This window comes from Eucalyptus grandis, chromosome 7, assembly GCF_016545825.1.
Source record: "Eucalyptus grandis isolate ANBG69807.140 chromosome 7, ASM1654582v1, whole genome shotgun sequence".
NCBI lineage: Eukaryota > Viridiplantae > Streptophyta > Magnoliopsida > Myrtales > Myrtaceae > Eucalyptus > Eucalyptus grandis.
This window is the reverse complement of record NC_052618.1, coordinates 33,915,783-33,939,768: the sequence shown is the minus strand read 5'-3', so window position 1 is coordinate 33,939,768 and position 23,986 is coordinate 33,915,783. Positions and strand designations below refer to the sequence as shown.

General features: G+C 37.0%; 2 protein-coding genes across 2 annotated transcripts; both read left to right on the top strand.

Annotated features, from left to right (window-relative positions):
- Nucleotides 1-7,535: 7,535 nt before the first annotated feature.
- On the top strand, nt 7,536-10,023 carry LOC120296100. The gene is made up of 2 exons (XM_039317758.1): nt 7,536-8,004; nt 9,893-10,023. Exons 1-2 carry the CDS (start codon nt 7,536-7,538, stop codon nt 10,021-10,023), a joined length of 600 nt encoding a protein of 199 aa, XP_039173692.1.
- Nucleotides 10,024-11,090: 1,067 nt separating this feature from the next.
- LOC104455471 (putative aminoacrylate hydrolase RutD) lies at nt 11,091-23,398 on the top strand. The gene is made up of 4 exons (XM_039316354.1): nt 11,091-11,775; nt 17,642-17,731; nt 22,427-22,494; nt 23,108-23,398. The coding sequence occupies exons 1-4, from the start codon at nt 11,098-11,100 to the stop codon at nt 23,241-23,243; spliced, it is 972 nt and encodes a 323-aa protein (XP_039172288.1). The 5' UTR covers nt 11,091-11,097; the 3' UTR covers nt 23,244-23,398.
- Nucleotides 23,399-23,986: the final 588 nt, after the last annotated feature.

Sequence of the window (23,986 nt, the reverse complement as noted above, 5' to 3'; positions counted from 1 at the left end):
TTATCTGAAGATGAGAATATAACTAATAAGCCATTCTTATTGGAAGAGGATTTATCTTCTGGAGGAACATTTATTATTACTTCTCCTCCAAGACCAGCTGGTTTATTACCTCCAGTGCCTATTGAGGACCCTACCAATGATTCCATTGAAGACCTTCCTATAGAAGAGCCAACACAATTGAGGGATCCTTCAGAAGCAAGCCTTACTGAAGAATCACCCTAAATGCAACATGAGCCACCACGGCATTCTAGTCGAGTTATTCGTCCACCAACTTGGACGAAGGATTATATATGTGGTTCTTCAAGATCATCAGGTACTCGTTACCCTATCTCGTCTTATATTTCGTTTGATAGGCTATCACTAGAACATTTATGTTGCATAAGCCGTATTTCTGAAGAACAATAACCTTCTAGTTATAACGAGGCAAGAGATGATCCTTGTTGGCAAAAGGCCATGGAGTCTGAATTACATGCTTTGATAGAAAATCATACTTGGGATATTGTATCATTGCCTGCCCATCACAAACCAATTGGATGTAAGTGGGTATATAAGATTAAATACAGAGCAGATGGTTCTGTAGAAAGGTATAAGGCCTAGTTGGTGGCCAAAGGCTTTACATAGCGAGAAGGTTTTGACTACCATGAAACCTTTTCGCCCGTAGCAAAGGACGTCACAGTTCGTTCTTTTTTATCGGTTGCTGCTTTTCGTGACTGGCCATTACATTAAATGGATGTCCATAATGCTTTCTTGCATGGTGATCTGGACGAAGAAATCTACATGGATCTTCCACCAAGATTATGGAGACAGGAGGAGTCTAAGGTATGTTGTCTCCGCAAATCTCTTTATAGACTAAAGCAAGCCTCTCGACAATGGTATGTCAAGTTTACTAATGCACTTATGGCTGCTCGATTCAAACAATCCAAATATGACTATGCTTTATTCACTTGGACAAAAGGTATGTCATCTATTTACTTGATGATCTATGTTGATGACACACTTATCATGGGAAATGATGATTCTATTGTGAAGAAACTTAAAGAGTATCTACATTCCACCTTTCATATCAAAGATTTAGGCCTGCCTAAGTATTTTCTTGGAATTGAGATAGCTTGTTCAGATCAAGGAATCTCACTAAGCTAGCGGAAATTCGTAATGGAGATTATATCAGAAGTAGGACTGTCAGGCTGCAAACCAGCAGTTATTCCTACCGAGCAAAATGCCAAGCTGACTTCTCTCGACTATGATGTTGGCATATCTTCTTCTGATGATGATGATCCGTTATTAAAAGATTCATCAGGATATCAGAGACTCGTAAGGAAACTTATATATCTCCCCATGACCAGACCAAATATATGCTATGCAGTACAAACTCTTAGTCAATTCATGCACAGTCCAAAACAGTCTCACATGAATGTAGCCTTGAAGATTGTGAGATACTTGAAGACATGTCCAGGCTTAGGGATACTTCTTTCTCGGAAATGCAACATGGAAATGACGGCCTATTGCGATGCGGATTATGTCACTTGCCTTATGAGCATGAGATCTATCACTGGCTTCTGTATCAAATTTGGGGAATCATTACTTTCATGGAAGACAAAGAAGCAGTCTACTGTGTCCATATCTTTAGGTAAAGTCAAATATCGATCTATGGCCAAGACTTTTTGTGAAATAGTTTGGTTAAGGGGTTTACTTCTAGATCTCGGGGCACAAGTTAAAGGACCGACTTCACTCTTTTGTGACAATGATTTAGCACTCAAACTTGTAGCAAATCTTGTACTACATGAGAGGACAAAGGATATAGAGGTCAATTGTCACTTTACTCGAGAAAAGATTCAAGAAGGAGTTATCGAGACAAGAGGGATCAAAACCTCGAAGCAACCCACGGACATATTCACTAAACCTATTTATCAAAGACAACATACATATCTTCTAAACAAGCTAGGCGTCTTGGACATATACAAGCCACCAGCTTGAGGGGGAGTGTTGGAAGATATGATTTAGTGGATTGTATCAATTGTAAATTGATAGGGAGTCATTTTATTTTAGGATTAAAAGATAGGAGAATATAGGAGAATACTTATTTTCCTTTTATTGATTCTTTCTTTGTAATTAAATAAACACTCTTGTACAAAGATTACTATCAATAGAGTGATACAATTTTCCTCTATGCCTTCTTTTTCCTACGACTCCAGAAACCTTCTTCATCTCCTTTTGTGACTCATCTCATTTTTGCTCTGTTTTCCAGCGAAAAAGGCTTGAAGAGTTTATAGTTTGCCTGAAGCTCATTCACTGGCATGAACCACCAACGATGGCTTTCCTCCCCATTTTCGAGCTGCCGGAGCCACTTCTGACCTTCGCCATTTGTCATCTCGAAGCAATAGAGGAGCAGCTTGTTCTACCATGTTTCTCTTCAGTGTCAACTTAAGAGATTTTATTTGAAATCTATAATGAGAAAATTTTGGAGATTCGAGGAAGTATAATCATGAAATAGATCTTGGCCAGCCAAGAGGAGAAGTCAATGGGATATTTTTACCCCTAAAATAAGGCAGGCAAGAGGCAAGATTGGCAAGACTTGAGGGAAAGAATAACAATAATTTAATGCTCATGAATGAGCTGGCGTGAAATCGTGGAGGTGCTGAGTAAACTTGAGAAAGGATTTTGGCTCATTGCCGGTTTGTTCTCATGAGGTACATCTTTGACCTTGACAATCCCTGGCGTTTCCATACATCTCTTGGGTCGAATTTAGTCTCACGTCCTTGAGGGAGTCTCGACATTCAGCACCCATCGCAAGTGCTCCTGCGGGTCGAACCAAACGTCTTGCATCGTTTCAATCCATCCATTTGCTTTAATGTCAACGGGAAAGCGCCTCTGTTCTACTTTGTTTTTAGGCCAAGAAGCTTGAAATGCTTCCAGCTTGCTCAATCCTCCCACGCCGGCTTTTATGTTGACTCTGTCGCTCGCTCACTTTCTCTCTCTCTCTGTACCCTTGCAATTTGCACTTTCTTCACATTCTTCTTCAATATGAAGAAGATCGGGGTGGAATGATTCTCTCTCTCTAACAGCTTCTGTGGAGGATCTAAAGTCGGACAACCCATTTTTTCTCCCAAACTTTGTGACCATCCACCATCTCCGAAAGCAATGGCTCAGGCAACAGTAGTCACAACAAAGATAGAAGCAGGTCGAGGCATGGCGACAATCACCCCAGGGAAACCGCTGCAATGACTGCCCGATGCTAATGCATCTGTCATTCCCACCTCCATCGTAAAAGGACTGATGAAATTAGGGTATATATTTGGCAGAAACATGCAAACGACGCCATTTGGGACATCAATGCTGATTGAGCATGCCGGCGAGTCATGTGGGTCAAAAAAATTAATGAAAAATTGGCACATCAGATTTTCAACGAGACGCGGACCCTTGGAATGCCATAACTTGGCAGAAAGAGACACTTAAGTGCCATAACTTACGAAAGGTACACTTAAGTGCTAAAATTGGAGCAAAATGGATCACTTGAGTGCAAATCCGGCCAAAATTCGGCTAAACATTGATGTGTCAATTTTTCGGCGAAGCAAGTGCAAAACGATATCATTTTGATGTTGACATGGTAAAAAATTAATATAAAAATTAACAAAATTAAATTTAAAATTAAATTTTATTTAAAACATTTAAATATAAATATTTAAAAAATTATTAAAAAAAAAAAAAAAGAAAAAGGGATGCATCCTTAGCCTCCACTTTGCCTCCCCGCCGTCGCTAGCAAGGGCCGGCAACGGAGGGGGGAGGGTCAGCCGGGGTCACCGGGCTCTAGCCAAGGGTTGGCAACCCCGACCAGGCCAAGGGTCACTGCCTGCTGGAGGTCGACCTTCGCCCAGATCTAGTGAGGGGGGAAGGAGGAGAAAAGGAGGCAACCGGCGGCGAGGGCTAGGGCCGCCAAGCCCTGGCCGGGGGTTGGCGGCCCTAGCCGACTAGTGGTGAGGGTCGCCGGCCCTCGCCTGGCCAACAACCGTTGCCGGATCTAAGCGAGGGCCACGACCCTCGCCACCGGTCGACTGGGGCCATCGGCCCTAAGCTAGGGCTTGGCGGCCCCGGCCGACCCTCCCCCACCTTTTGACAAGGGCGAGGAGGCGGCGGCAGTGAGGGCTCAGCCCTCAGCCGCCGGCTGCATTCCCGCTTCTCCTCCGTTTTTTTAATTATTTTAAATTAATATAAATTATATTATTATTATTATTATTATTATTATTATTTTTTATTTTAAATTTCATTTAATTAGTTTTTATATTATATTAAAATTCAAATTATGCCTAAACGGCGTCGTTTTGGGTGAATTAGAGTTGAGTTAGCTCTTCGGCGAGCCACCTCGGCGAGAAATATTAATATTGAATTGCCATGTATGATTTCCAGCTGGCTTCGCCAAAAGTGGCACTCAGATGTCCCACTTTTCTTAAAATGTGGCACTTAAGTATACTTTTCGTAAATTATGGCACTTAAGTGTCCCTTTATGCCAAGTTGTAGCACTTGAAGAGATCTTTTGCCGATTTTCAACGATCTAAATCGGAGTTGGCATTTAGGTAATCATTTTTTTTAAGTAGCATTTAAATGATTAAAAAAAAATTGACATCAAAGTGAGCGTCATATACAACTTTTAGCACTTCTTATGTCTTTTTTATCCCATTTCTTGCATGAGCATGTGCAAGACATCCAAATACTCACATGCTCAAGTAATTAGTAAATTGTCAGTCCATGCCTCATTTTGCATTTGATGATTCATATAGTGTATAGACCTTGTGTTGGATTGACTAATATTTTCCCGACATGTTGGTGGCAATTTTCTCATCTGCGATGGGCTCATCTAGATTAGTGACTCGAAATGAGTAAATGGTGCACGATCATTCTAAAGTTGCCGTGATTTTTCTCCTAAAATCCTAAATCCAACAAGGATTATTTCGCTTTTACTTGTTATACAATAAATAAGAAATTTTTTTGACTGTGGTTTAAGAAACTAAACGCAATTACTTGGGAATATATGTTATCATAAATATTTATGGAGAACAAATCTAGCTTTGACACCAATCTAAGGTAGAAAGAAAAATGGTAGTAAACCATGGTTAAGGATCGTAAATAGAGAAGAAAGATGAGAAAGCAAGAGAGGATAGAGAATTAGAGAAAGGACAGAGGAAAGGGGAAATTCTGCCGAATCTTGATGATGAATCATTTATCTCAATACCAATTCATAATAAAGGTTACAAGATCCTTGTCCCTGTCTATATTTGTAAGCAAACACTAATAAGAATCCTTTTAGATAAATAACTCTCAACAAAGGAATTAAATAAAGATTTATATCTGAAATATTGGACAAAGTCAAATAATTAAATCAAAATATTTTTCTAAAAAATATTGCTCATATTGCTTATAAAAAATGAATGAATGAAACCACTGCCCGTAGTGGCCACGATGATTAGAACTTTCTCCCCCACCAAGGAGGAAGGGGTTCGAAACCCCACATCTCGATTGCGCGACTCACCTGTGGCTGGGTTTATGGTGGCGGCCCAGTTTACCCCAGGTTTATTCCGACAACCGCCGGGTCATACGGGAGTTCCCGGATCATCATAAAAAATGAATAAATGAAAATATTTTGATTTAAATTATTGTTGATTGATTAATTATTTTAAGATATATAAGTAATTATTTTTTAAAAATATTTTATAAATTATTCATTTTTAAAAAATAAACAGAATTATGCGTGCAATACTATACGGAAGTCGAGTAAGTCGTCGAGGCAGTTTAAATGCTTTGGGTGGTATCTACGAGTCCAATAATGGCCAGAGGAGAAAAAATCAACTAATTATTAACGTTCAGTGATTTGAATGGCCATCTGACACAAATCACAGAGAAATAATTGAAGCAATGAATTTCCATTCGGAGCTGTGACATACCAACAACAGAGAGATGTCACTATACAGCAAGAAATGCACGAGGAGGTTTTCTTTCGGTACTGGGGGAATTTGACTTGGACTAAAAATAAAGCAAAGAAAAAGACGTACAGAAATAAATTGATGGATGACGAGTAGTCGCGAAGTAACGTGGGGCTTACGTAGGAGAACTCATCCCCATGATTAAAAAAAAAATGGATTGAAGAACTAGATTCCCATGTCACTGAATTTAAGCATGGTGGCAACTTGAGAGAGAGAGAATGGTGAACACAATCAAGCTCTACCGGCCCTTGTTGCGAGCGGCAATGAAGGTCGCTAGCATGAGACCTCAAAAGATCGAGATCGAACCGGGAACCGTGGAAAGGAAATGTGGAAAAGTGGAGAAAAGACTTGTCTGTATTTCTTGTTACTTTCACTATACAAGCATGAGTCTGTATTTTATAGTACAAGAAATGAAATCAAAAGAAATATATACAATATCATATCCCTAAAAATATTCCAAATCTACGATTTACTATAGTAATTACGAGATTGGAATCTGACTTGGGAATCAATCAAGAGATCAATTCAAACCCTTTCTCCAACACTCCTTCACAAGCTGGCAGCTTATATATATATCAAAGACACCTAGCTTGCTCAATAAATATATGTGTTGTCTTTGACATAAGGACTTAGTAAAAAATATATGCAAACGGTTCTACGGTGCCAATTCCTCGAGTCATGAATAATAGCGTTACTAAATGTGCTTTAAATTTGTGCTTTCTTCTTCTCTCTTTGGACAGGATTGCTAAACCACAAGGCGTGAAAAGGGGAGGAATTGAAAAAGTAGCACCGAGCTTCTAATGCTCTTTCCCACCACTCACTTACGGTTGCAGAAGGGGAAATTGAAAAAGTATAAACCGGCATCATTGGGTCGCCTAGGGATTTCTCCGGTCGGTGCTAGGTTTCGATTTCGCCGTTGTAGCCCTCGCGGGGAGTTCTGGGTGGGGTGGGGAAAGGGGGGTTGGATTTTGGATCTGGGGTTTTTGTCGGAGCGCTCGCGTCGCTTTGCAGCCGCCGCCAATTGTCGTCGGGATGGGGTTTCCCTTGATTTGGGATGATCGATTTGGCGGCGTTAATGCGTCTACGGTCGATTGCGCGGCGATTTGTGAAGCTTGAGCATTGAATCTGAGGCATCAAGATTGGTTTTTCTCCCCCTTTAACGGATTGTATGTATGTGCCTGCTAATGGTCTAATCATTTAAAGGATGCCCGCATGTTGAATGGCACCGCTTGCTTCTTTCTGCTGCCTAATCTTTGCTTTGTTTTTCTGGGTATGTGCGTGATTTATTGTACGAACCTTCTGCATTAAAAATATTGCTTGCTCATATTTTTGCTGTGTCCTTCTAAAAACTATCTGGCAGTCCGTATTGAAATGGCTGCAACTGCGACCATGTCGTCCCCTGGTCCTTGCTACGCTCCGGAAGCCCCTACTCTACCCAAGCCCTGGAGTGGTGGGAAAGGCAACACTCAATGATATCTAGCACAAAAAAAAAAAAGATAAAGATAAAAGGGAAAATGCGGGGTCAGACTCCACCGTCAGCTTATCATTTCCCCCCAATAAATTATGGCGAAGACGTACATTTTCTCGGGATGGACGACTCTGTGCCTGATCAAGCTGAGAGAGAGAGAGAGAATGGTGAACCCTGTCAAGATTTACAAGCCCTTGTTGCGAGCGACCATGAGGCTCGCCGGATTGAGACCTGAAAAGATCGAGGTCGAATCAGGGACTGTCATGAACATCTGGGCTCCGACCCGATCCAAGAAGAATGCCAACAACGGTAAAAAACCTGCCGTCGTCTTCCCCCACGGCTTCGTTGGCGACGGCATCCTGACGTGGCAGCTCCAAGTCCTCGCCCTTGCGAGGGACTATGCAGTCTACGCGCCGGACCTCCTCTTCTTCGGTGGTTCCTCCACCGGCAACGGCCGCCGGACTGTGGGATTCCAGGCGGAGTGCCTGGCAAGGGGCTGGCAAAGCTGGGAGTGCAGCAGTGCACAGTGGTCGGGTTCAGCTACGGCGCGGTGGTGGCGTTCAGGTTGGCCGAGTTGCGGCCTGAGCAGGTAGAGTCGGTGGTGGCGACGTGCTCTGGCCCGGTGCTGACGGAGTCGCTGAGCCGAGAGTGCTTAGAGAGGTTGGGGTTTCCGACGACAGCACCTCGTCGTCCATCAAAATTTGACACCTCTCGTCCCCTCCTTTGCTTTTGGATTTCCTTTGTAGTTCCTATGGTCCAGCGTCGCCACTCATCAAAACCGGTCACAAACTCGCTTAGTTCATCGGCTCCTTCAAACATTGTGAGTGCGAGCATTGGCTTGGACCGAAGTTGCCGCTTCTGAGCTCGCTGTCGCTGTCGCTATATCTAGCTTTATGAGGCACGGTGAGGTTGACTGGCGAGGCCGTCCTAGCCTATGTGAGAGTTGGCCTTGCCAAATGACCTCTTCGGTGCTCTCCTTGCCCATGCGAGGCCAAAGCTCATCGGTCATGGCCTGTGATCGTTGACTAGCCTCAACACTAGTAAAACGAAAAGGGAAATGAAAAAATAAAATAAAATAATTAGAAAAAATATTTAAAAATAGAATAAAATTCAAAAATATCATTTAAATATTCATATCAATGTTGAATGTATCATGTAGAATAATCGGTATTTATGTTAACAATTTTAGCCTAATTGGCTAACTAGACAGATTTTGTACCCATGTGAAAATGATTATGACTAAATTAGTCCAATTGAATCGCCAGAGAAGAAAAGGCTAACAATACTAAACGATTTTCTATTTTCTTTTTGTTCCAAGGAAGAAAAGAACAAAAATAACCAAAAGTTGGCTAGTTATCAAACATGCCATTATTGTTCTGTTATTTCAACTTAGGCATCCATCATTTTGCTTAATCAACTCCACAAAAAGCAGATGTCAAGTACTTTTCTTTCTAATCCTGATGTTAGTCCCTATCTTCTTTTCACACTAGAGAACTCCTTACAATTTATACAATATATATATATATATATATATATATATATATATAAATGGAAAGTCATAAAAAACACTCAAGATTATGTTAAATATGATACATTTATCTTAATTTTTTTTTTTATGATATAAAAAATTCTAAATTATAAAAATTCTAAATTATACTCACTATAATATATTTACTCTAAACTTTGTCCTCAAGAATAGATTTGGAACGGAATAAAAAAAAAATAGAACAAAGTTACTTTCTCCCTAGAACAATTCTAGAATAAAGCTAGTTTCTTCTTTTTGTTTTTTTCTTTTCTTTTATTCTCTTCTTCTTCCTCCTCTAACTGGTCGCTAGGCTTGGCAATGGTTGGCGATCTCCAATGACAAGGTCTAGCAACCTTACCGGAGCCTCGCCAACACTCAGTGAGGTCGGCCTTGCCTTGGCTGGGTGGGGCTCGACCTCGACAAGCCACCTCGTCATCATTGAGTGAGGGTCAAGGTTGCCAACTAGAGAAGGAAGAAGAAGAGAAGAAAAAAAGAAAAGAGTAAAAGAACTCATAAAATTATTTTAAAAAACTAAAAGAAATTCTTAGTCACGAAAAAATTTAACTCGTATCAAATATATTCCTATTCTTTTTCTATTTCATGAATAATAATTTTGTACAGCTTCTAAACGCGTTCCAATACTCAAAAACTTGTCCATGAAATAGAATGCGAAAAACTATTTCAAGCGATGCAACGGTTACCAAACAAGTCTTAAAGGACCTCCCTTGGAGAATGGCACCATTACTTTACAAGTAATGATACAATTTGCCCAATCATTTTGTTAGGTGTATATCAAGCAATCGGACCACAAATTTGTTGTAGAAAACCATTTATTTTACATGTTTGTAGTAATTAAAGAAACAAATCTATTGATATTGAAGAAAAAGAAATTCATGGGGTTATTAACTATCCAAAATCTCGCTGAAGATACTGGAGCAGACATTGCCATTCGGGCCGAGGGACTCAAGGTTAGGGACATTGCTAGAGATGGGGTTGACCTTTATGCTGAGCATCCGAAGCTAGTCAAGCCAGTTCAAGGTCTTCCTTGTTCGAAGTAGTAAAATTGATTTAGATCAAAGAAAATTTTACTTGGACCTGTCATTGTACATGGCATAGGCGTTTAAGTGGAAGAATTGGACTGTGTTGGAGTTCCACTCTTAACTGACTTCAACTCTAATGAAAAAGGAGAAAATAACTTGGATGAAGATAAGTGGTGGCCCAACATTTAAGACATGAGCCGTCTTATTGACAAACTGAAGTCGGTTAGCATGGTGAAGTTGGACTTGACCTTGGATAAAATTTTGGCAACTCCCATTCACGCTGGAGATGGCAACCAAGAGGAAAAAGTTCAACTTTACTTGTTGTATTTTGAAGTCAAAGACGGTGGAGTCCAGATAATGGAGATGTTTATAGTTATATGTACCTACGTTTGTTATTTTGGTTTTAGAGAGAGTGAGAGAGCTTTAGGCGCATAGAGAGAGAAACAGAGAAAGAAAGTGTTAAGTTTAGCAAAGCTTGTATAGTTAAGTTTGTAAGAGTGTGATGTGTACTCCATATTAAGCCTTCGCAAGGCATTTTGAATATTATATTCTCCTCGAATACTTCAAAGCTTCTTTATCCTTTTGGTTCTTAACATTTCCGTCCAACGTGCTGATCAAGTTCAAGGACGAGCTTGGCCACATGACTATTCATGAGGAGAGCCTTCATTTTGATGTGGAGATAGAGAAGATCCGAAAATTTGGGTCATTTCAGAGAAGCTAAGTTTGTGCTTTCCTCTTCTCTCTTTGGACTGGACTGCTAAACCACAAGGCCTTGGGAAGAGGGACAGTAAAGAAAGGGCATCTACTAACATCGAAGTACCAACGAGCTTCTAATGCTCTTTGCCACCACTCACTTACGGTCGCGGATGGGGAGAGCTCCAACGGTGGCAATGGGACTAGACAACCCCCAATGATACGTAGCATAAAAGAAGAATAAAAAGATAATAGGGATGTGCGGTTTAACAAGAAAATAGAATGAGATTTCAAATTCCTAGGAAAACCGGACAAGCAAGTTATGGGAACATGTGGGGTGGGGTCAGACTGCACCGTCGGCTTCACATATCCCAACAAATATATGACCACTGGACGTACATGGCGAAGATGGACGACGCCGTGCATAATCAGGCTGAGAGAGAGAGTGAGAGAATGGTGAACACTTTCAAGATTTACAAACCCTTGTTGCGAGCGACCATGAAGCTCGCCGGCGTGAGACCTCAAAAGATCGAGGTCGAACCGGGGACTGTCATGAACATCTGGGCTCCGACCCGATCCAAGAAGAATGCCAACAACGGTAAAAAACCTGCCGTCGTCTTCCTCCACGGCTTCGTGGGCGACGGCATCCTGACGTGGCAGTTCCAAGTCCTCGCTCTTGCGAGGGACTATGCAGTCTACGTGCCGGACCTCCTCTTCTTCGGTGGTTCCTCCACCGGCGATGGCCGCCGGACTGTGGGATTCCAGGCGGAGTGCCTGGCAAGGGGGCTGGCAAAGCTGGGAGTGCAGCAGTGCACAGTGGTCGGGTTCAGCTACGGCGCGATGGTGGCGTTCAGGTTGGCCGAGTTGCAGCCTGAGCTGGTCGAGTCGGTGGTGGCGACGTCCTCTGGCCCGGTGGTGACAGAGTCGCTGAGCCGAGAGTGCTTAGAGAGGTTGGGGTTTCCGACATGGTCGGAAGTTCTGTTGCCTGATTCGGCGAGTGCACTGAAGAAGTTGCTAGAAATTGGCAGCTTCCACTTCCCTAGACTCCCCAAATGTGTTTTCAAGCACGCTTTAGAGGTACGTCCCAAAGCGAACTTTTCTAAGATCATGCACGAAAACCTTTGCTCTATCTAGAGGTTCTTAGTCCGTTATCTAAATAATCGGTTGATTCTCCAATAGCTGCTTTTAAATTTTCATAATGTTAATAATGTGAATGAAATGCATTTGTCAATTATGTGTAATCGAAACTACCAAATCAAAATAAAATTATCAATTCACTGATGAGTTGTCAATTTATTATGTATCTCATCGGAATTTATCGTTTTTACTTTTCAAATTATATCTTTTATCCATATCTAGCATGAGTATCCTATTTTGATTGTTTTAGAACAATTTAACGTAATTTTTGTTCTTTACAATCCGATGACATATAAATATATGTTATTTTCGAAAAAATGCTCTTAACAAAACGAGGAAAGTTGCAGGCGTGGCTTTCTTGGAAATTTCGATAGCCTTTGTCTCTGTTTTTCCTTTTAGACTTTCACAAGCTATATAGGACGAGCCAAGGTGGTTGAGAATTTCAATAGTTATATGTTTTCATTTCTAACTCCGAAAATGCATTCTCTTAAATTTATGTAGGACCAAGCACTAGAGTTGATGGATGGTAGTTGACAATATCAATTGATTACACAAATTTTTGCTTTTCTTGTTAGATATCCATGGCAGTCTTGATTTTAATGTGCCTTTCGAAGCAACCTTTGCACTTGTAGCCTTACGTTGCTAGCATGTCAAGATTGCATTACGAGTGACGATATTAAATTGACAAAATGTGTGCGGCTTCACTTAATATATTGGAAAAAATATCATAATAAAGTGGATTTTAACATAACATTTTGCGCTAATCATCAATTTATCATGGCAATGCGATATAGTTTAGTCGATTTATGTTTAAATTTGAATCACCTAGATATCTATTATTGATCATTTAATCAAATTGACTTTTTGATTTCGATTTTATAGCATAATTTTAATGTTATCTCTTTTTATTTCTCTCCCACCAAAAGCATTTTCAACTATAGTTGACCCTAGGTATAAGATTGGTGAAATGTTTCACTGTTTTTAATTTGTCTAATATTTTGTTTTGGATAGTTTAATGCAATTTTAGCGTAAGTATATAATATTTCTAATTTTGGTGCTAATGACTAATTGCTTGGTTATGCTTTTATTATATTGAGTAAATGATTACGTTTCTTAACTTTTCCAATAAGATGCTATTTTAAGTAAATGATTGCGGAACCTATAATTTGTGCGGCAAAGTCCTCTAAATTAGATGACTCTAATCGATTCTTTTCATCATCATACCCTTAATCATTTTGAATTTGTTGATGAATTAATCAATTTTAATTTACGAACATAACTAGAAAATTAAAATTTTGAAATTTCGGCTTTATATGTTTTGACCAATGTAAAATTTAGAGTAATAAAGAAGAAAATCGATAAGAAGTGAGAAAATTGGAGGAGAGAGAGTAACCATGTGTCGTCACCCTCTACGTCTACCCTAGCCTTAGTCGTTGGCACCTATCCTGTCCTGTAGTCACGTCCATCGTCACAAATGTTCCTTCTTTCCACATATTCGAATTTAGTCGATCAATTATTGTTATAATAATATTTGTTACTATTTCTTTTTGCTCAAGAGCTTATCAAAGTTATGAAGAAATACTCGTGATTATTCAAATAATTGTTTGTTTTCTCTATAATATTAATTTTTTTTAAATTCCTATGGCCACCGCATTACAACTAAGTGTGTTCATGACAAAAGGATTTGATTGCATGAACCATTGGAATTAGAGTATTCATCAGTATTAAAAGTTTCAAAACTTTATATAAGAAGTACACAAATTAGAGGATTGATAATAGTATTAAGGAAAAATTCTGAATAAAGGCCTAAAGTGCTTTCATTTTTTAAATAAGAGTCTGAAGTGTCCTCATTTTTTCAAAAGAATTGAAATGAATCTTATTTCAAAAATGGCCTAAGTCACCGGTTGATAAGAGCATTTTTATCCTTTACATTTTTATTCCCCCCCCAATTTTTTTTCTTTTTTGTATTAGATAAGAAATAAATTTCAAAAAAATGGAAGGGAAGGAAATCAAGTTAGCCCTCGTCGCTGCCGTCGCTGCCGTCCCACTATTGCCAGGAAGGGCTGGCAATGGTAGGGGATGGTCAGCCAAGGGTTGACGAGGGTCGCCACTAGCAGGGGTCGGTTGCCAGTGGCGGCCCTTGACCAGTTCTAGGCTAGGGCCGATAACCCTCGCCAAATTTGGGTGAGGGTTGTGACCCCTGCCCAAATTTGGGTGAGGACCTGCAAGCCCTTGCCTACAATTGGCAAGGGTCATTGGCCACTAGCTAGGGCTTGGCGACCTTTGGCAACCCTTGATCGGCCATTCCCCACCACCATCAGCACTTTTTATTTTAAAAAATATATTGGACAAAAATGCCCTTAGTTGGCCGGCGAGTCAAGTCCTTAGTTGAAACTTTTATGGCTACTTTAGGCCTCTATTTGAAATAATATCCATTTGAGGACTTTACTTTGAGAAAATAAGAGCTCTTTAAGCCTTTATTTGGAAATTTCTCTAGTATTAGTTTAGAAACTTTGCAATTGATAAATTCTCAAAGGAAATTTTTTATCATAATTTGAAAAATGCTATTCACAAAAGCACACGTACATGTAGGACTTGGGTTGGACTACGATATTTTTCTTAAGGTGAATTTATTTGAATTTTTCAATAGGTACCATTACCATTTTGGAATATTATGGTACACATGCCTCTCAAATAAATTTTTGACTGACAATTTTCTTTTATGAATGAAATTGATTCTACTTATTTTAAATATGTGGTCCTTATTCTTAACTATGGGAAGGTTTAAATATGTGGTCCTTAGTCTTGACTATGGGAAGGTACATTACTCATCAGTCCATCGCTTGTTTCATTCATTCATCTTAAATAATATATTCGGTGAGTTAAATTTTGAGAATCTTTAGATTTAATAAGTGTTGGCCCCACAAGAATCTTATCAAATCTAATGATCCAGATACATTTTACTATATATAGGACTTGGAGAATCTCTCTATTACAAAGTGAGGATTTTTTTTTTTTTTTTGGTTGGTCCTACTCTAATCCTATTCTAACACACACTCTCAGACTTTTGCCCTTGCCTCATTGCAGAGCGTGAGAGTCAAAACCCACTCCTGAAATGAAATCGTCCCCACCTCAATCCCCCATGAGAAGGTGGGGATTTGAACCCCCAACCTTCTTCTTCCAAGTTGGAAGGGTGGCCACTGGGGCGAACCCCCAGTGGTTAAATGAGGACTTGACTTTGCTTCAAATTGATGAAGACATTTATTATTCATAATATCGGTAGAAGGAAGAATTTTCACGAGTCTTAACATGTTGATGTCATATTGGACTAAGTGCTTTTCATATGTGCACATTGTATTGATCCATTATGTGATACAAGTTTTTCTACTAATTTTATTTTTAGTAGAATGTTAAAGTATCCCATATTATGTATCTACGAGGTTTATATATTCTATATATATATGTGTGTGTGTGTGTGATCTACTTTCACTTATTAGTTTAGGCTTTTGAGTGGACAATTTTAACAAAGTATTAGAATACGGTGTTGCCCTAATTTATCTTTGACATGCGGGCCCTCATTTGTCAAAATTCATGTGTTATTCGTAATCCCACTTGCACATAAGAGTTGGACATGCTTATACAGAATGCTAAAAAATTTCATGGGATAGACTAACAATGAAGATGGCAAGTAGTTACCAACTCTCTAATTTACATCCATCGCAAACGTACTATCAATACAAGATCTATGATTCAATAACTTGTGGTCTGTCACTCGCCTGTGTCTATCGAGCTACCACATCATTCATTGTCATCCTACTAGCCAGCACGGATGCTGCTACCTTCTATTGTCTACGTTCCATTTAGCTGAAGTTGTTAGAAATGCACAGCAAAATTCGATACTTTTATCTAGAGAGATTGTCAAGGAAGAGACTAAGTCCAAGCTTGTCAATATATTTAGTTGAATCTATCTTCACTTAAAAATTTAAATTAATGAATTTTGAACCAGTTAAGATATATTAATTATTTCACACCATATTTACTCTTCAACATGAGACTTTTCAAATATAACTTATGTATGCACGACAAAAGCAGAGGGCTTGGTTCATGACCTCAGAGGTTAGAGACGCCACATCGTTTGTTGTGATCATTTTGGGAGATAGAGAGATCTTTTGCACATGGACATGGTAGCATCTTGCCAACATGATAGGCCCCATGGGCGAGGCCAAAATGAGTCGTTGTTGACTAGTCAAAATAAAACTAAATAAGATATGATATTAAATCTAAATATTCTACTAGATGTTATTCATTGTTTTGTGAATTATAGTAATATAGTCAAATATGTTCATATTCTATCATGTTCATTGTTTAGTATAAATGATATATCAATATTATTAAGTATGAAAATGCACAAACTGATATGTTAAGAATCTCTTATACAATTTGTGTACCTAATATTTCCCAATAAGCAAAATCCAAATTCTTTGTGTGTGTGTTTTAGCAACTAAATAACTAATTACGTCTACAGTGATGATCGTAGAATATGTGGAAATTTGGTTACACAATCCGTGCATCTAATATCACCCAATAAAAAAAAAGCCTAATCCTCTATGCGTGAGTGCGTGCATGTGTGTGCGGATGCACATGGACGCGTGCATCACGTGCTGTTGTTGATAACATTCGCATAAGGGAAGCCAGTGTTTTAGCGATGACGATTAGTAGAACCTATGATTATTTACATCTTATTTGAAAATAGTAAATGCTACATGAGTTTTTACCTTTGTAAACGTATCTGCGTCTCCACATCAATTATTATTGTGTCTTTATCTACGACATACCATTTTTTTTACAAAAATACTCTTCATAAAATCCTGTATTCTCACACCCATCCAAAATAATTAAAACCAATTAAAAGCCAAACCCCTCAAAGTTTAAGCATGATGTTAAAATGAGCAGGTAATTACTAAGTGAAAATTGAGATATGTATTTGATATTTTCTTTCAAGAATAATTTTTTCCTCCCAAAATAAGTGATTTGCGTTTACCCGCATAAGATATGTAAAACATATAACAGAAAGAAAAAATCTCAGCCCCCGCTCCCCCCCCAAAAAAAAACAATTAAATGCAGGATCTTCAACTGTTTTGTGTAGCTCTTTTAGAAAAATCATATATACTTATATCTAAATATTTTCATGGATAATGATAATATTTCTCGTTCGTTTGTTCATTTTTATAAGTGATGCAAGTAATTATTTTTAGAAAAATATTTTTCAAATCATCAATTTTCCACGAAATAAATGGAGCTAAAATTCTAACAAACAATCGTGTAGGTTTTGATCATATGCTTAAATTCCTCATCCTTAACACATTGACCGTCGAGAGGGAGAGAGAGAAAGAGATGCTGCATCAAGCTTATTGCTGGAATGGGGGTGACGCTGATTGTAACGTCGCTGGATGTCTCTAGTAGTCGTGGTGGTCGGAAAGTGCCACGGCCAGCATTGATGGTGTGGTTGGGGCAGAACAAAACGAAGTAGATCTTTTCTCCTTTGTTTTTGAGAGACATTTAGATGTCATCTCCTCCGTGGTGAATGATCATCATCAAGATATTTGTGCATTGATGGTGCGCTAGGGCGTTTAGAAGCAGAAGAGCGAGAGAGAGAGAGAGAGAGAGAGAGAGAGAGAGCGAGAGAGAGAGAGAGAGAGAGATTTTTCTAGTGGTATTTATGAACATGTGTAAAAATCATAATCGACTCTCCTTGTAAAGATAAGATGTTTACCTCATTTATCCCTTTCTTGTCGTTGGATGGTAGGTCTTATTTGACGGCAGAAAAGAGAGAGCCGAATTGCTGGAGGCTTCGGTCATTCCAGACAAGGATTTCGCTTTCCCGCAGTACTCTCAGGTTTAATGAATCTTCTCCTTCGGTGGTTGTTTATTTTTTAACCCTACATAGAATCCTTTGTTACAAATATCTATATCTATATATATATATATATATATATATATATATATATATATATATATAGTTTTTCAATAAAAAAACTGATTATAAGTTGAAAAATTCTGATTTATACTCATTTTATGGGTGAAGTACCGAACCAAACCGGCACTTAATTGAGAAAAATTTTCTTGGTGGCTGCAATATGAGATAAGATCCATTATTTATTTCTTTCTTTGTTGATTTTCTCTAACATTAAGATCCTAGGCATAATACTTGGATTGTGTAAATCTGCATGTCACTCTAGTATCGGTTTTGTTCTGACAATGCAAGACGTGTTTGTAACCTGCGGGACAAGGACCCTTGGAGTGCCAAAAGTTGGCACAAAAGGACACTTAAGTGCCAAAAGTTACGAAAAGTACACTTAAGTGCCAAAATCGGAGCAAAATAAATCACTTAAGTGCCAATCTGGCCAAAATGCCGACGTGGCATTTTTCTGGCAAACCGAGCCCAAAACAACGCCGTTTTGCATGCTGACATGGCCAAATAATGCAAAAACGGCGTCGTTTTGGGCTCATGTGATAAAAAAATAAAATAAAATAAAATAAAATAAATTTAAAATTAGATTTAGTTAAAATATTAAAAAACAATAAATTTAAAATTAAATTTAGTTAAAATATTAAAAAATAATAAATTTAAAATTAAGTTTAGTTAAAATATTAAAAAATAATAATTTTAAAATTAAGTTTAGTTAAAATATTAAAAATAATAATTTTAATATTAAAAATTAAAAAATTAATAAATTAATAAAAAGGGGGCGGTGGCTGAGGAGCCTAAGCCACCGCCCCCTTTTTTTTAAATTTTTTAAATTTTAAATTATTATTTTTTGATATTTTAACTAAATTTAATTTTAAAATTATTATTTTTTAATATTTTAAGTAAATCTAATTTTAAAATTATTATTTTTTAATTTTTTTAATTTTTAAAATTTTAAATTATTATTTTTTAAAATTTTAACTAAATTTAATTTTAAAATTATTATTTTTAAAATTTTTTAACTAAATCTAATTTTAAAATTATTATTTTTTTAAATTTTTAAATTTTAAATTATTATTTTTTTAATATTTTAACTAAATTTAATTTTAAAATTATTATTTTTTAATATTTTAACTAACTCTAATTTTAAATTTAATTAATTTATTTTTTATATTATTTTTTTACCACGTCAACCCAAAGTGACGCCGTTTTTGCATTAATTTGATTCAAATTCATAATTAAATAATAAAAAAAGCAAACAATGAACTTACACTTATAATAGTAATAGATCTATTCATAGGAAATTCGAAAAACATATTAATAGTTAATGCTTATTTATTTTTGGGGACATATTTCTAACTCTAACAAAAATTATTAATGAAACTAATGACTAAAAAAAAAAAATAGAATTAACTTGTTTAAATAAATTTATAATCTTTTGCAATGACCAAAATTTATTATTATTCAACATTCAACTCTTTTATTTTCCGAAATCACTTTAAAGCTTTTTTCCTATTTATTTTCTGATTAAAATAGCCCCGTGGTCCACCCCAACTCTCACCCCACATTTATTTCACTCTGTTTCCATCGTTTCTTTCCCCCACTTTATAGTTTCTCTTATTTATTTTTCTGATAAAAAATAAAAGCCCCTAGGTCCACGCCAACCCCCACCCATCCCCTCATGTTCAATTTAGTATGCCCTATTGGAAATGCAAGGTATCTTTACGTTGATATAAAGTTGCTATATTTCTTAGTGAGACTCGGACCCTTGGAGTACCAAAACTTAGCACATGGGAGCATTTAAGTGTCAAAATCGGAGCAAAATGGATTAGTTAAGTGCCAACAGTGAGAAAATCCGACCAAAATAGTAACGTGACGTTTTTTTAGCGAGATAAGTGCAAAACGAAGTTGTTTTGCCTCGGATTTGAATTTTAATATAAATCAAATTAAATTAAATATACAAATAAATTAATTTTTTTAAAGGAAGAAGGTTAACATTGCAGAAGGCGAGGGCTTAGCCCTCATTGCTGCCTCCCCACCGTCGTTGGGAAGGGTTCGGGCGGTGGGGAAGGGTTAGCTCGGGTACCGAGCCCCGGCTAAGGGCTAGCAACCCCGGCCAACCAGCGGTGACGGCTTGCAAGTTATGTAGCACTCGACACGGACACGCGACACGTAAGACGACACGACATAACACGTCGACACATCATTCTTAAAAAATAGAGAATTCCGACACATTCTCATACGTTATATATTAAATGAATATTTTTATTTTTAATTAATTTGATTCAAATTCATAATTAAATAATAAAAAAGCAAACAATGAACTTACACTTATAATAGTAATAGATCTATTCATAGGAAATTCAAAAACATATTAATAGTTAATGCTTATTTATTTTTGGGGACATATTTCTAACTCTAACAAAAATTATTAATGAAACTAATGACTAAAAAAAAAAAAAAAAATAGAATTAACTTGTTTAAATAAATTTATAATCTTTTGCAATGACCAAAATTTATTATTATTCAACATTCAACTCTTTTATTTTCCGAAATCACTTTAAAGCTTTTTTCCTATTTATTTTCTGATTAAAATAGCCCCCGTGGTCCACCCCAACTCTCACCCCACATTTATTTCACTCTCTTTCCATCGTTTCAAACCCAACTTTATAGTTTCTCTTATTTATTTTTCTGATAAAAAATAAAAGCCCCTAGGTCCACGCCAACCCCCACCCATCCCCTCTTTCCCGCCCCTGGGCAGGGTACACTGACCTTTCCCCCATCCTCGCTGGCCCTTCCTAGTGACCGTGGAAGGCGGTGGCAAGGGTTGATCCCTCGCCTTTGTAATCTTTATATTCTTCCTCTCTTTTTAATGATTTATTTTTAAATTAAACTAAATTATTTTTATATTAAAATTCAAAAAAGAGCCAAAACGATGTCGTTTTGACTCTTCATTGCTGACTTATCTCTTCGACAAGTCGTATAGTGAGTTATCTTATTAAAAAATTGCCATGTAGGATTTATGGCCAAGATCGCTGGATTTGGCACTTGGGTATCCCATTTTTTTTTTAAGTGACATTTAAGTGTAACTTTTGTAACTTTTGACATTTGAATGTTCTTTTGACACTTAAGTGTTCTCTCGTGTCAAGTTTTGGCACTTGCACAGCTCTTTTGCCATTTCTTAACTAATGTTCGAACACTATCTAGCTGATAAATGCTCATTCAAGTTCTCTCACATCACTTATTGTACTAACGGTCTTCGTTTACTTGGTAATGTATTTTATTTTATTTGGTCAAACCTAATAATCTCTTCTTTTTATTTTTCTTTTTTGGTCAAAAAGAAATTTTCATTCATTACAAAATTGATGCATGAAAGGGAATCTCAAAAGTCACAGTAACAAAACAAACCCATAGATCTCCAAGATAAACAAAAAACCAAAAATCAAGGTGTTTCAACTGAGCATGATTGGAAAAGATCATCACAAGCTTATCCTTCAAGAGCATATCTATAATGGTAGAGATCATCACAAGCTTGTCCTTCAAGAATAGATCTATAACTAGATTCAAGTGAAAGGATTAGTGGCCAAAACTTATGTGATGCAAAAACTTACATATTCTAGTAAGAACCTGTACAGAGTTTGGGACAAAAATGGAAAAAGTAAAAGAAAATAAGGGTTAGAACCTAAGTAAATGACTACACGCAGAATTGTAACATGCACTCGGTGCATGTGAAGCGCATGTGAATCCACTTAATGCTATGCCAGCCATTAGATCCTGTGGCGCCGCATGGAATCAATACGTAGAACATTGTTTGGTTGTAATAGTGTCTATTATATTACATGTTGAATGCCCATTACAGTTTTTGTATGCAGCAATATTTGTTATAGCATAATTCGTAGTACAGCCAAAACTACATTAAATATCCACGTATTTCTCTTGCACTCACTCTATCTATGTTAGATTATTATTCCAAATTATGAATAAATTTGTTGAATTATTTATATATAGTAATAACATTAATTATATTTTTTTGACATAATCATATGTTATGTCGTTAATAAATAAAATACTAGATATAATCAGTAAACAATGGATGTTATAATAATTATGTTATCTATGACACAAACATTGGTTTATATTAAAATTTATAACAATAACTAGCATCATATTAGTTGCCTCCTATCAGGTGCAGTTATCTAAATTTCTATAATCAAATAGTTTATTATCATAATATAATGAATAATCATTACTGATTATATTAATCAATGCTCAAAATATTATAATTGTTATTTCAATCACATTTTTAACTATGTAATACAGAATATTCTTTTAATTGGACATATTAAACAATTAAATTGGAGTCATAATAAATGAAAAAAAAAAAATATTTACCCCTTATTTTATATGTGATTCATACAACAAATAGTATAATAGATACTATATTACTTAAATCAAACAATGTACTAATTAATGCAATAGCCCCATTGCTACATATGGTTGATACGAAATGGACTCAGATTATTCGGGTGTACGCACGCAAGACTTTCTCGAACTACCTTCCTTCTAGTCATATTTGTAGAATGTTGTGGAAATTGGCTGATGATTGATGGGATCTTTTCGCAGAAGGTGCATCTGGTTTGGGGCGAGAATGACAGGATCTTCCCTGCTGAAGTAGCCAAATCACTGAAAGAGTATGTTTACAGATTTCCATTTAATAGTTCGTCAATCAATTTATATTTATTTATTTATTAATACTAAAGTTTTAATGCCGAAACCATATTGTTATATCAGCATGTCTTTGCTGCTTCCTTTTGCTTGATTATCTTCCATAGTGAAGAATAGAAGCCATGTCTTGGCATAAACTTTAACCGAAAATTTTGTTTTGTCCAATTCTAGTTTGCAATTAAGACAACTCGTTAGATTGCATATGTTTGCATCAGAATTTTAAGAAATGAATTTTGATATATAAAATCAATTTACGACAATCACAATGTAAATTTTCTTTTGCACGGTTTGCAGACCTAATAAAGCTATTATATGTTCTATGCGAAATTGCATGAAGCTATTTGGGAAGTATTGATACACTTGTAACGATTTATTTATCTTATTGGTACTTGTTTCCCTGATAATTTCCTGTTAAATAGGTCTCCCTCTCTCTCTCTCTCTCTCTCTCTCTCTCTCTTTCCGACCTGATATCTATTATTGTAAATAGACATACTTAAAAGATGTTGTTTGCTCCACTGGGTTTCCATTCAATTATTTTCAGCAGAAATTTGACTCGTTCGGTTATGTTCTTTTGGACAGAAATTTGGGAGATAATGCAACACTGGTATGCATTGAGAAAGCAGGCCATATTGTTGCTTTGGAGAGACCTTTCGTCTACAATAAATGTTTGAAGAAAATTCTGGCCTCTATTTACAAAGCTGGACACACAAAATAGTTGGGTCGCAAAAATTTCTCTGATGACTACTATGACAATTAGCAGAATAATTTGTTAAAAAGATTACAAATATCGTCAATTTGTATGGTTTGCACCTTGATGAATTTGTTTTAAGTTAGACACATGCACTTGATTATCACAATTAATAACAATTCTATTTGGTTGCAATCTTGCTAAGCAAACCTCTCACATCGCTTCCTTGATTGCTTCTGTTGCTGCAATATACTCTAACCTTAGTGTTCAACGTCGGAATTATGTTATGAATTTGCTTTACTATATAAAAGAAATATAGAGAGAGATAGATGAATAGTGGCGGCAGATGATTGTTTATTGTCACTGTCTGCCGTGAAGACATGGTCACAGGAGAGAGGGGGCTCCGGTGGCGGAGGTAGCTCAGTGGCGGAGTTGGCTAGAAGATTGTCACGGGTGGAGTCGGACCAGATCTAAGGTGTTGGAGGTAAGGGGATGCACGCTGATCAGGATTGAGGGGCTGAAGAGAGAGAAAGAGAGACTAATATGCATTTTCTAGACAAAATCCTTTTTTCTTGGACCAGGAACATGCTGGTAGTAATAACTTTTAAATCCCCATTTGTTGAAGTGGATCTATTGCTGATGTGAGAATGCCATATTAAATGATCACTAGTGACTTTGAACAAAAGGTCAAGGATAAATTTGAGACTTGAGTAAAAGTTGGTGTTTTTTATTTATTTATTATTATATAAAAAAGTTGGTAACATAATTTG

Excerpts from the sequence above, each read along its gene's own strand:
- LOC120296100 (XM_039317758.1), top strand. The coding sequence starts at position 7,536 with ATGGCGAAGACGTACATTTTCTCGGGATGGACGACTCTGTGCCTGATC. Across the intron at positions 8,005-9,892 it reads GGCGCGGTGGTGGCGTTCAG|ATACTGGAGCAGACATTGCC; the intron begins GTTGGCCGAGTT and ends ATCTCGCTGAAG.
- LOC104455471 (XM_039316354.1), top strand. The coding sequence starts at position 11,098 with ATGGCGAAGATGGACGACGCCGTGCATAATCAGGCTGAGAGAGAGAGT. Across the intron at positions 17,732-22,426 it reads CTTTCCCGCAGTACTCTCAG|AAGGTGCATCTGGTTTGGGG; the intron begins GTTTAATGAATC and ends ATCTTTTCGCAG. Across the intron at positions 22,495-23,107 it reads GTAGCCAAATCACTGAAAGA|AAATTTGGGAGATAATGCAA; the intron begins GTATGTTTACAG and ends TCTTTTGGACAG.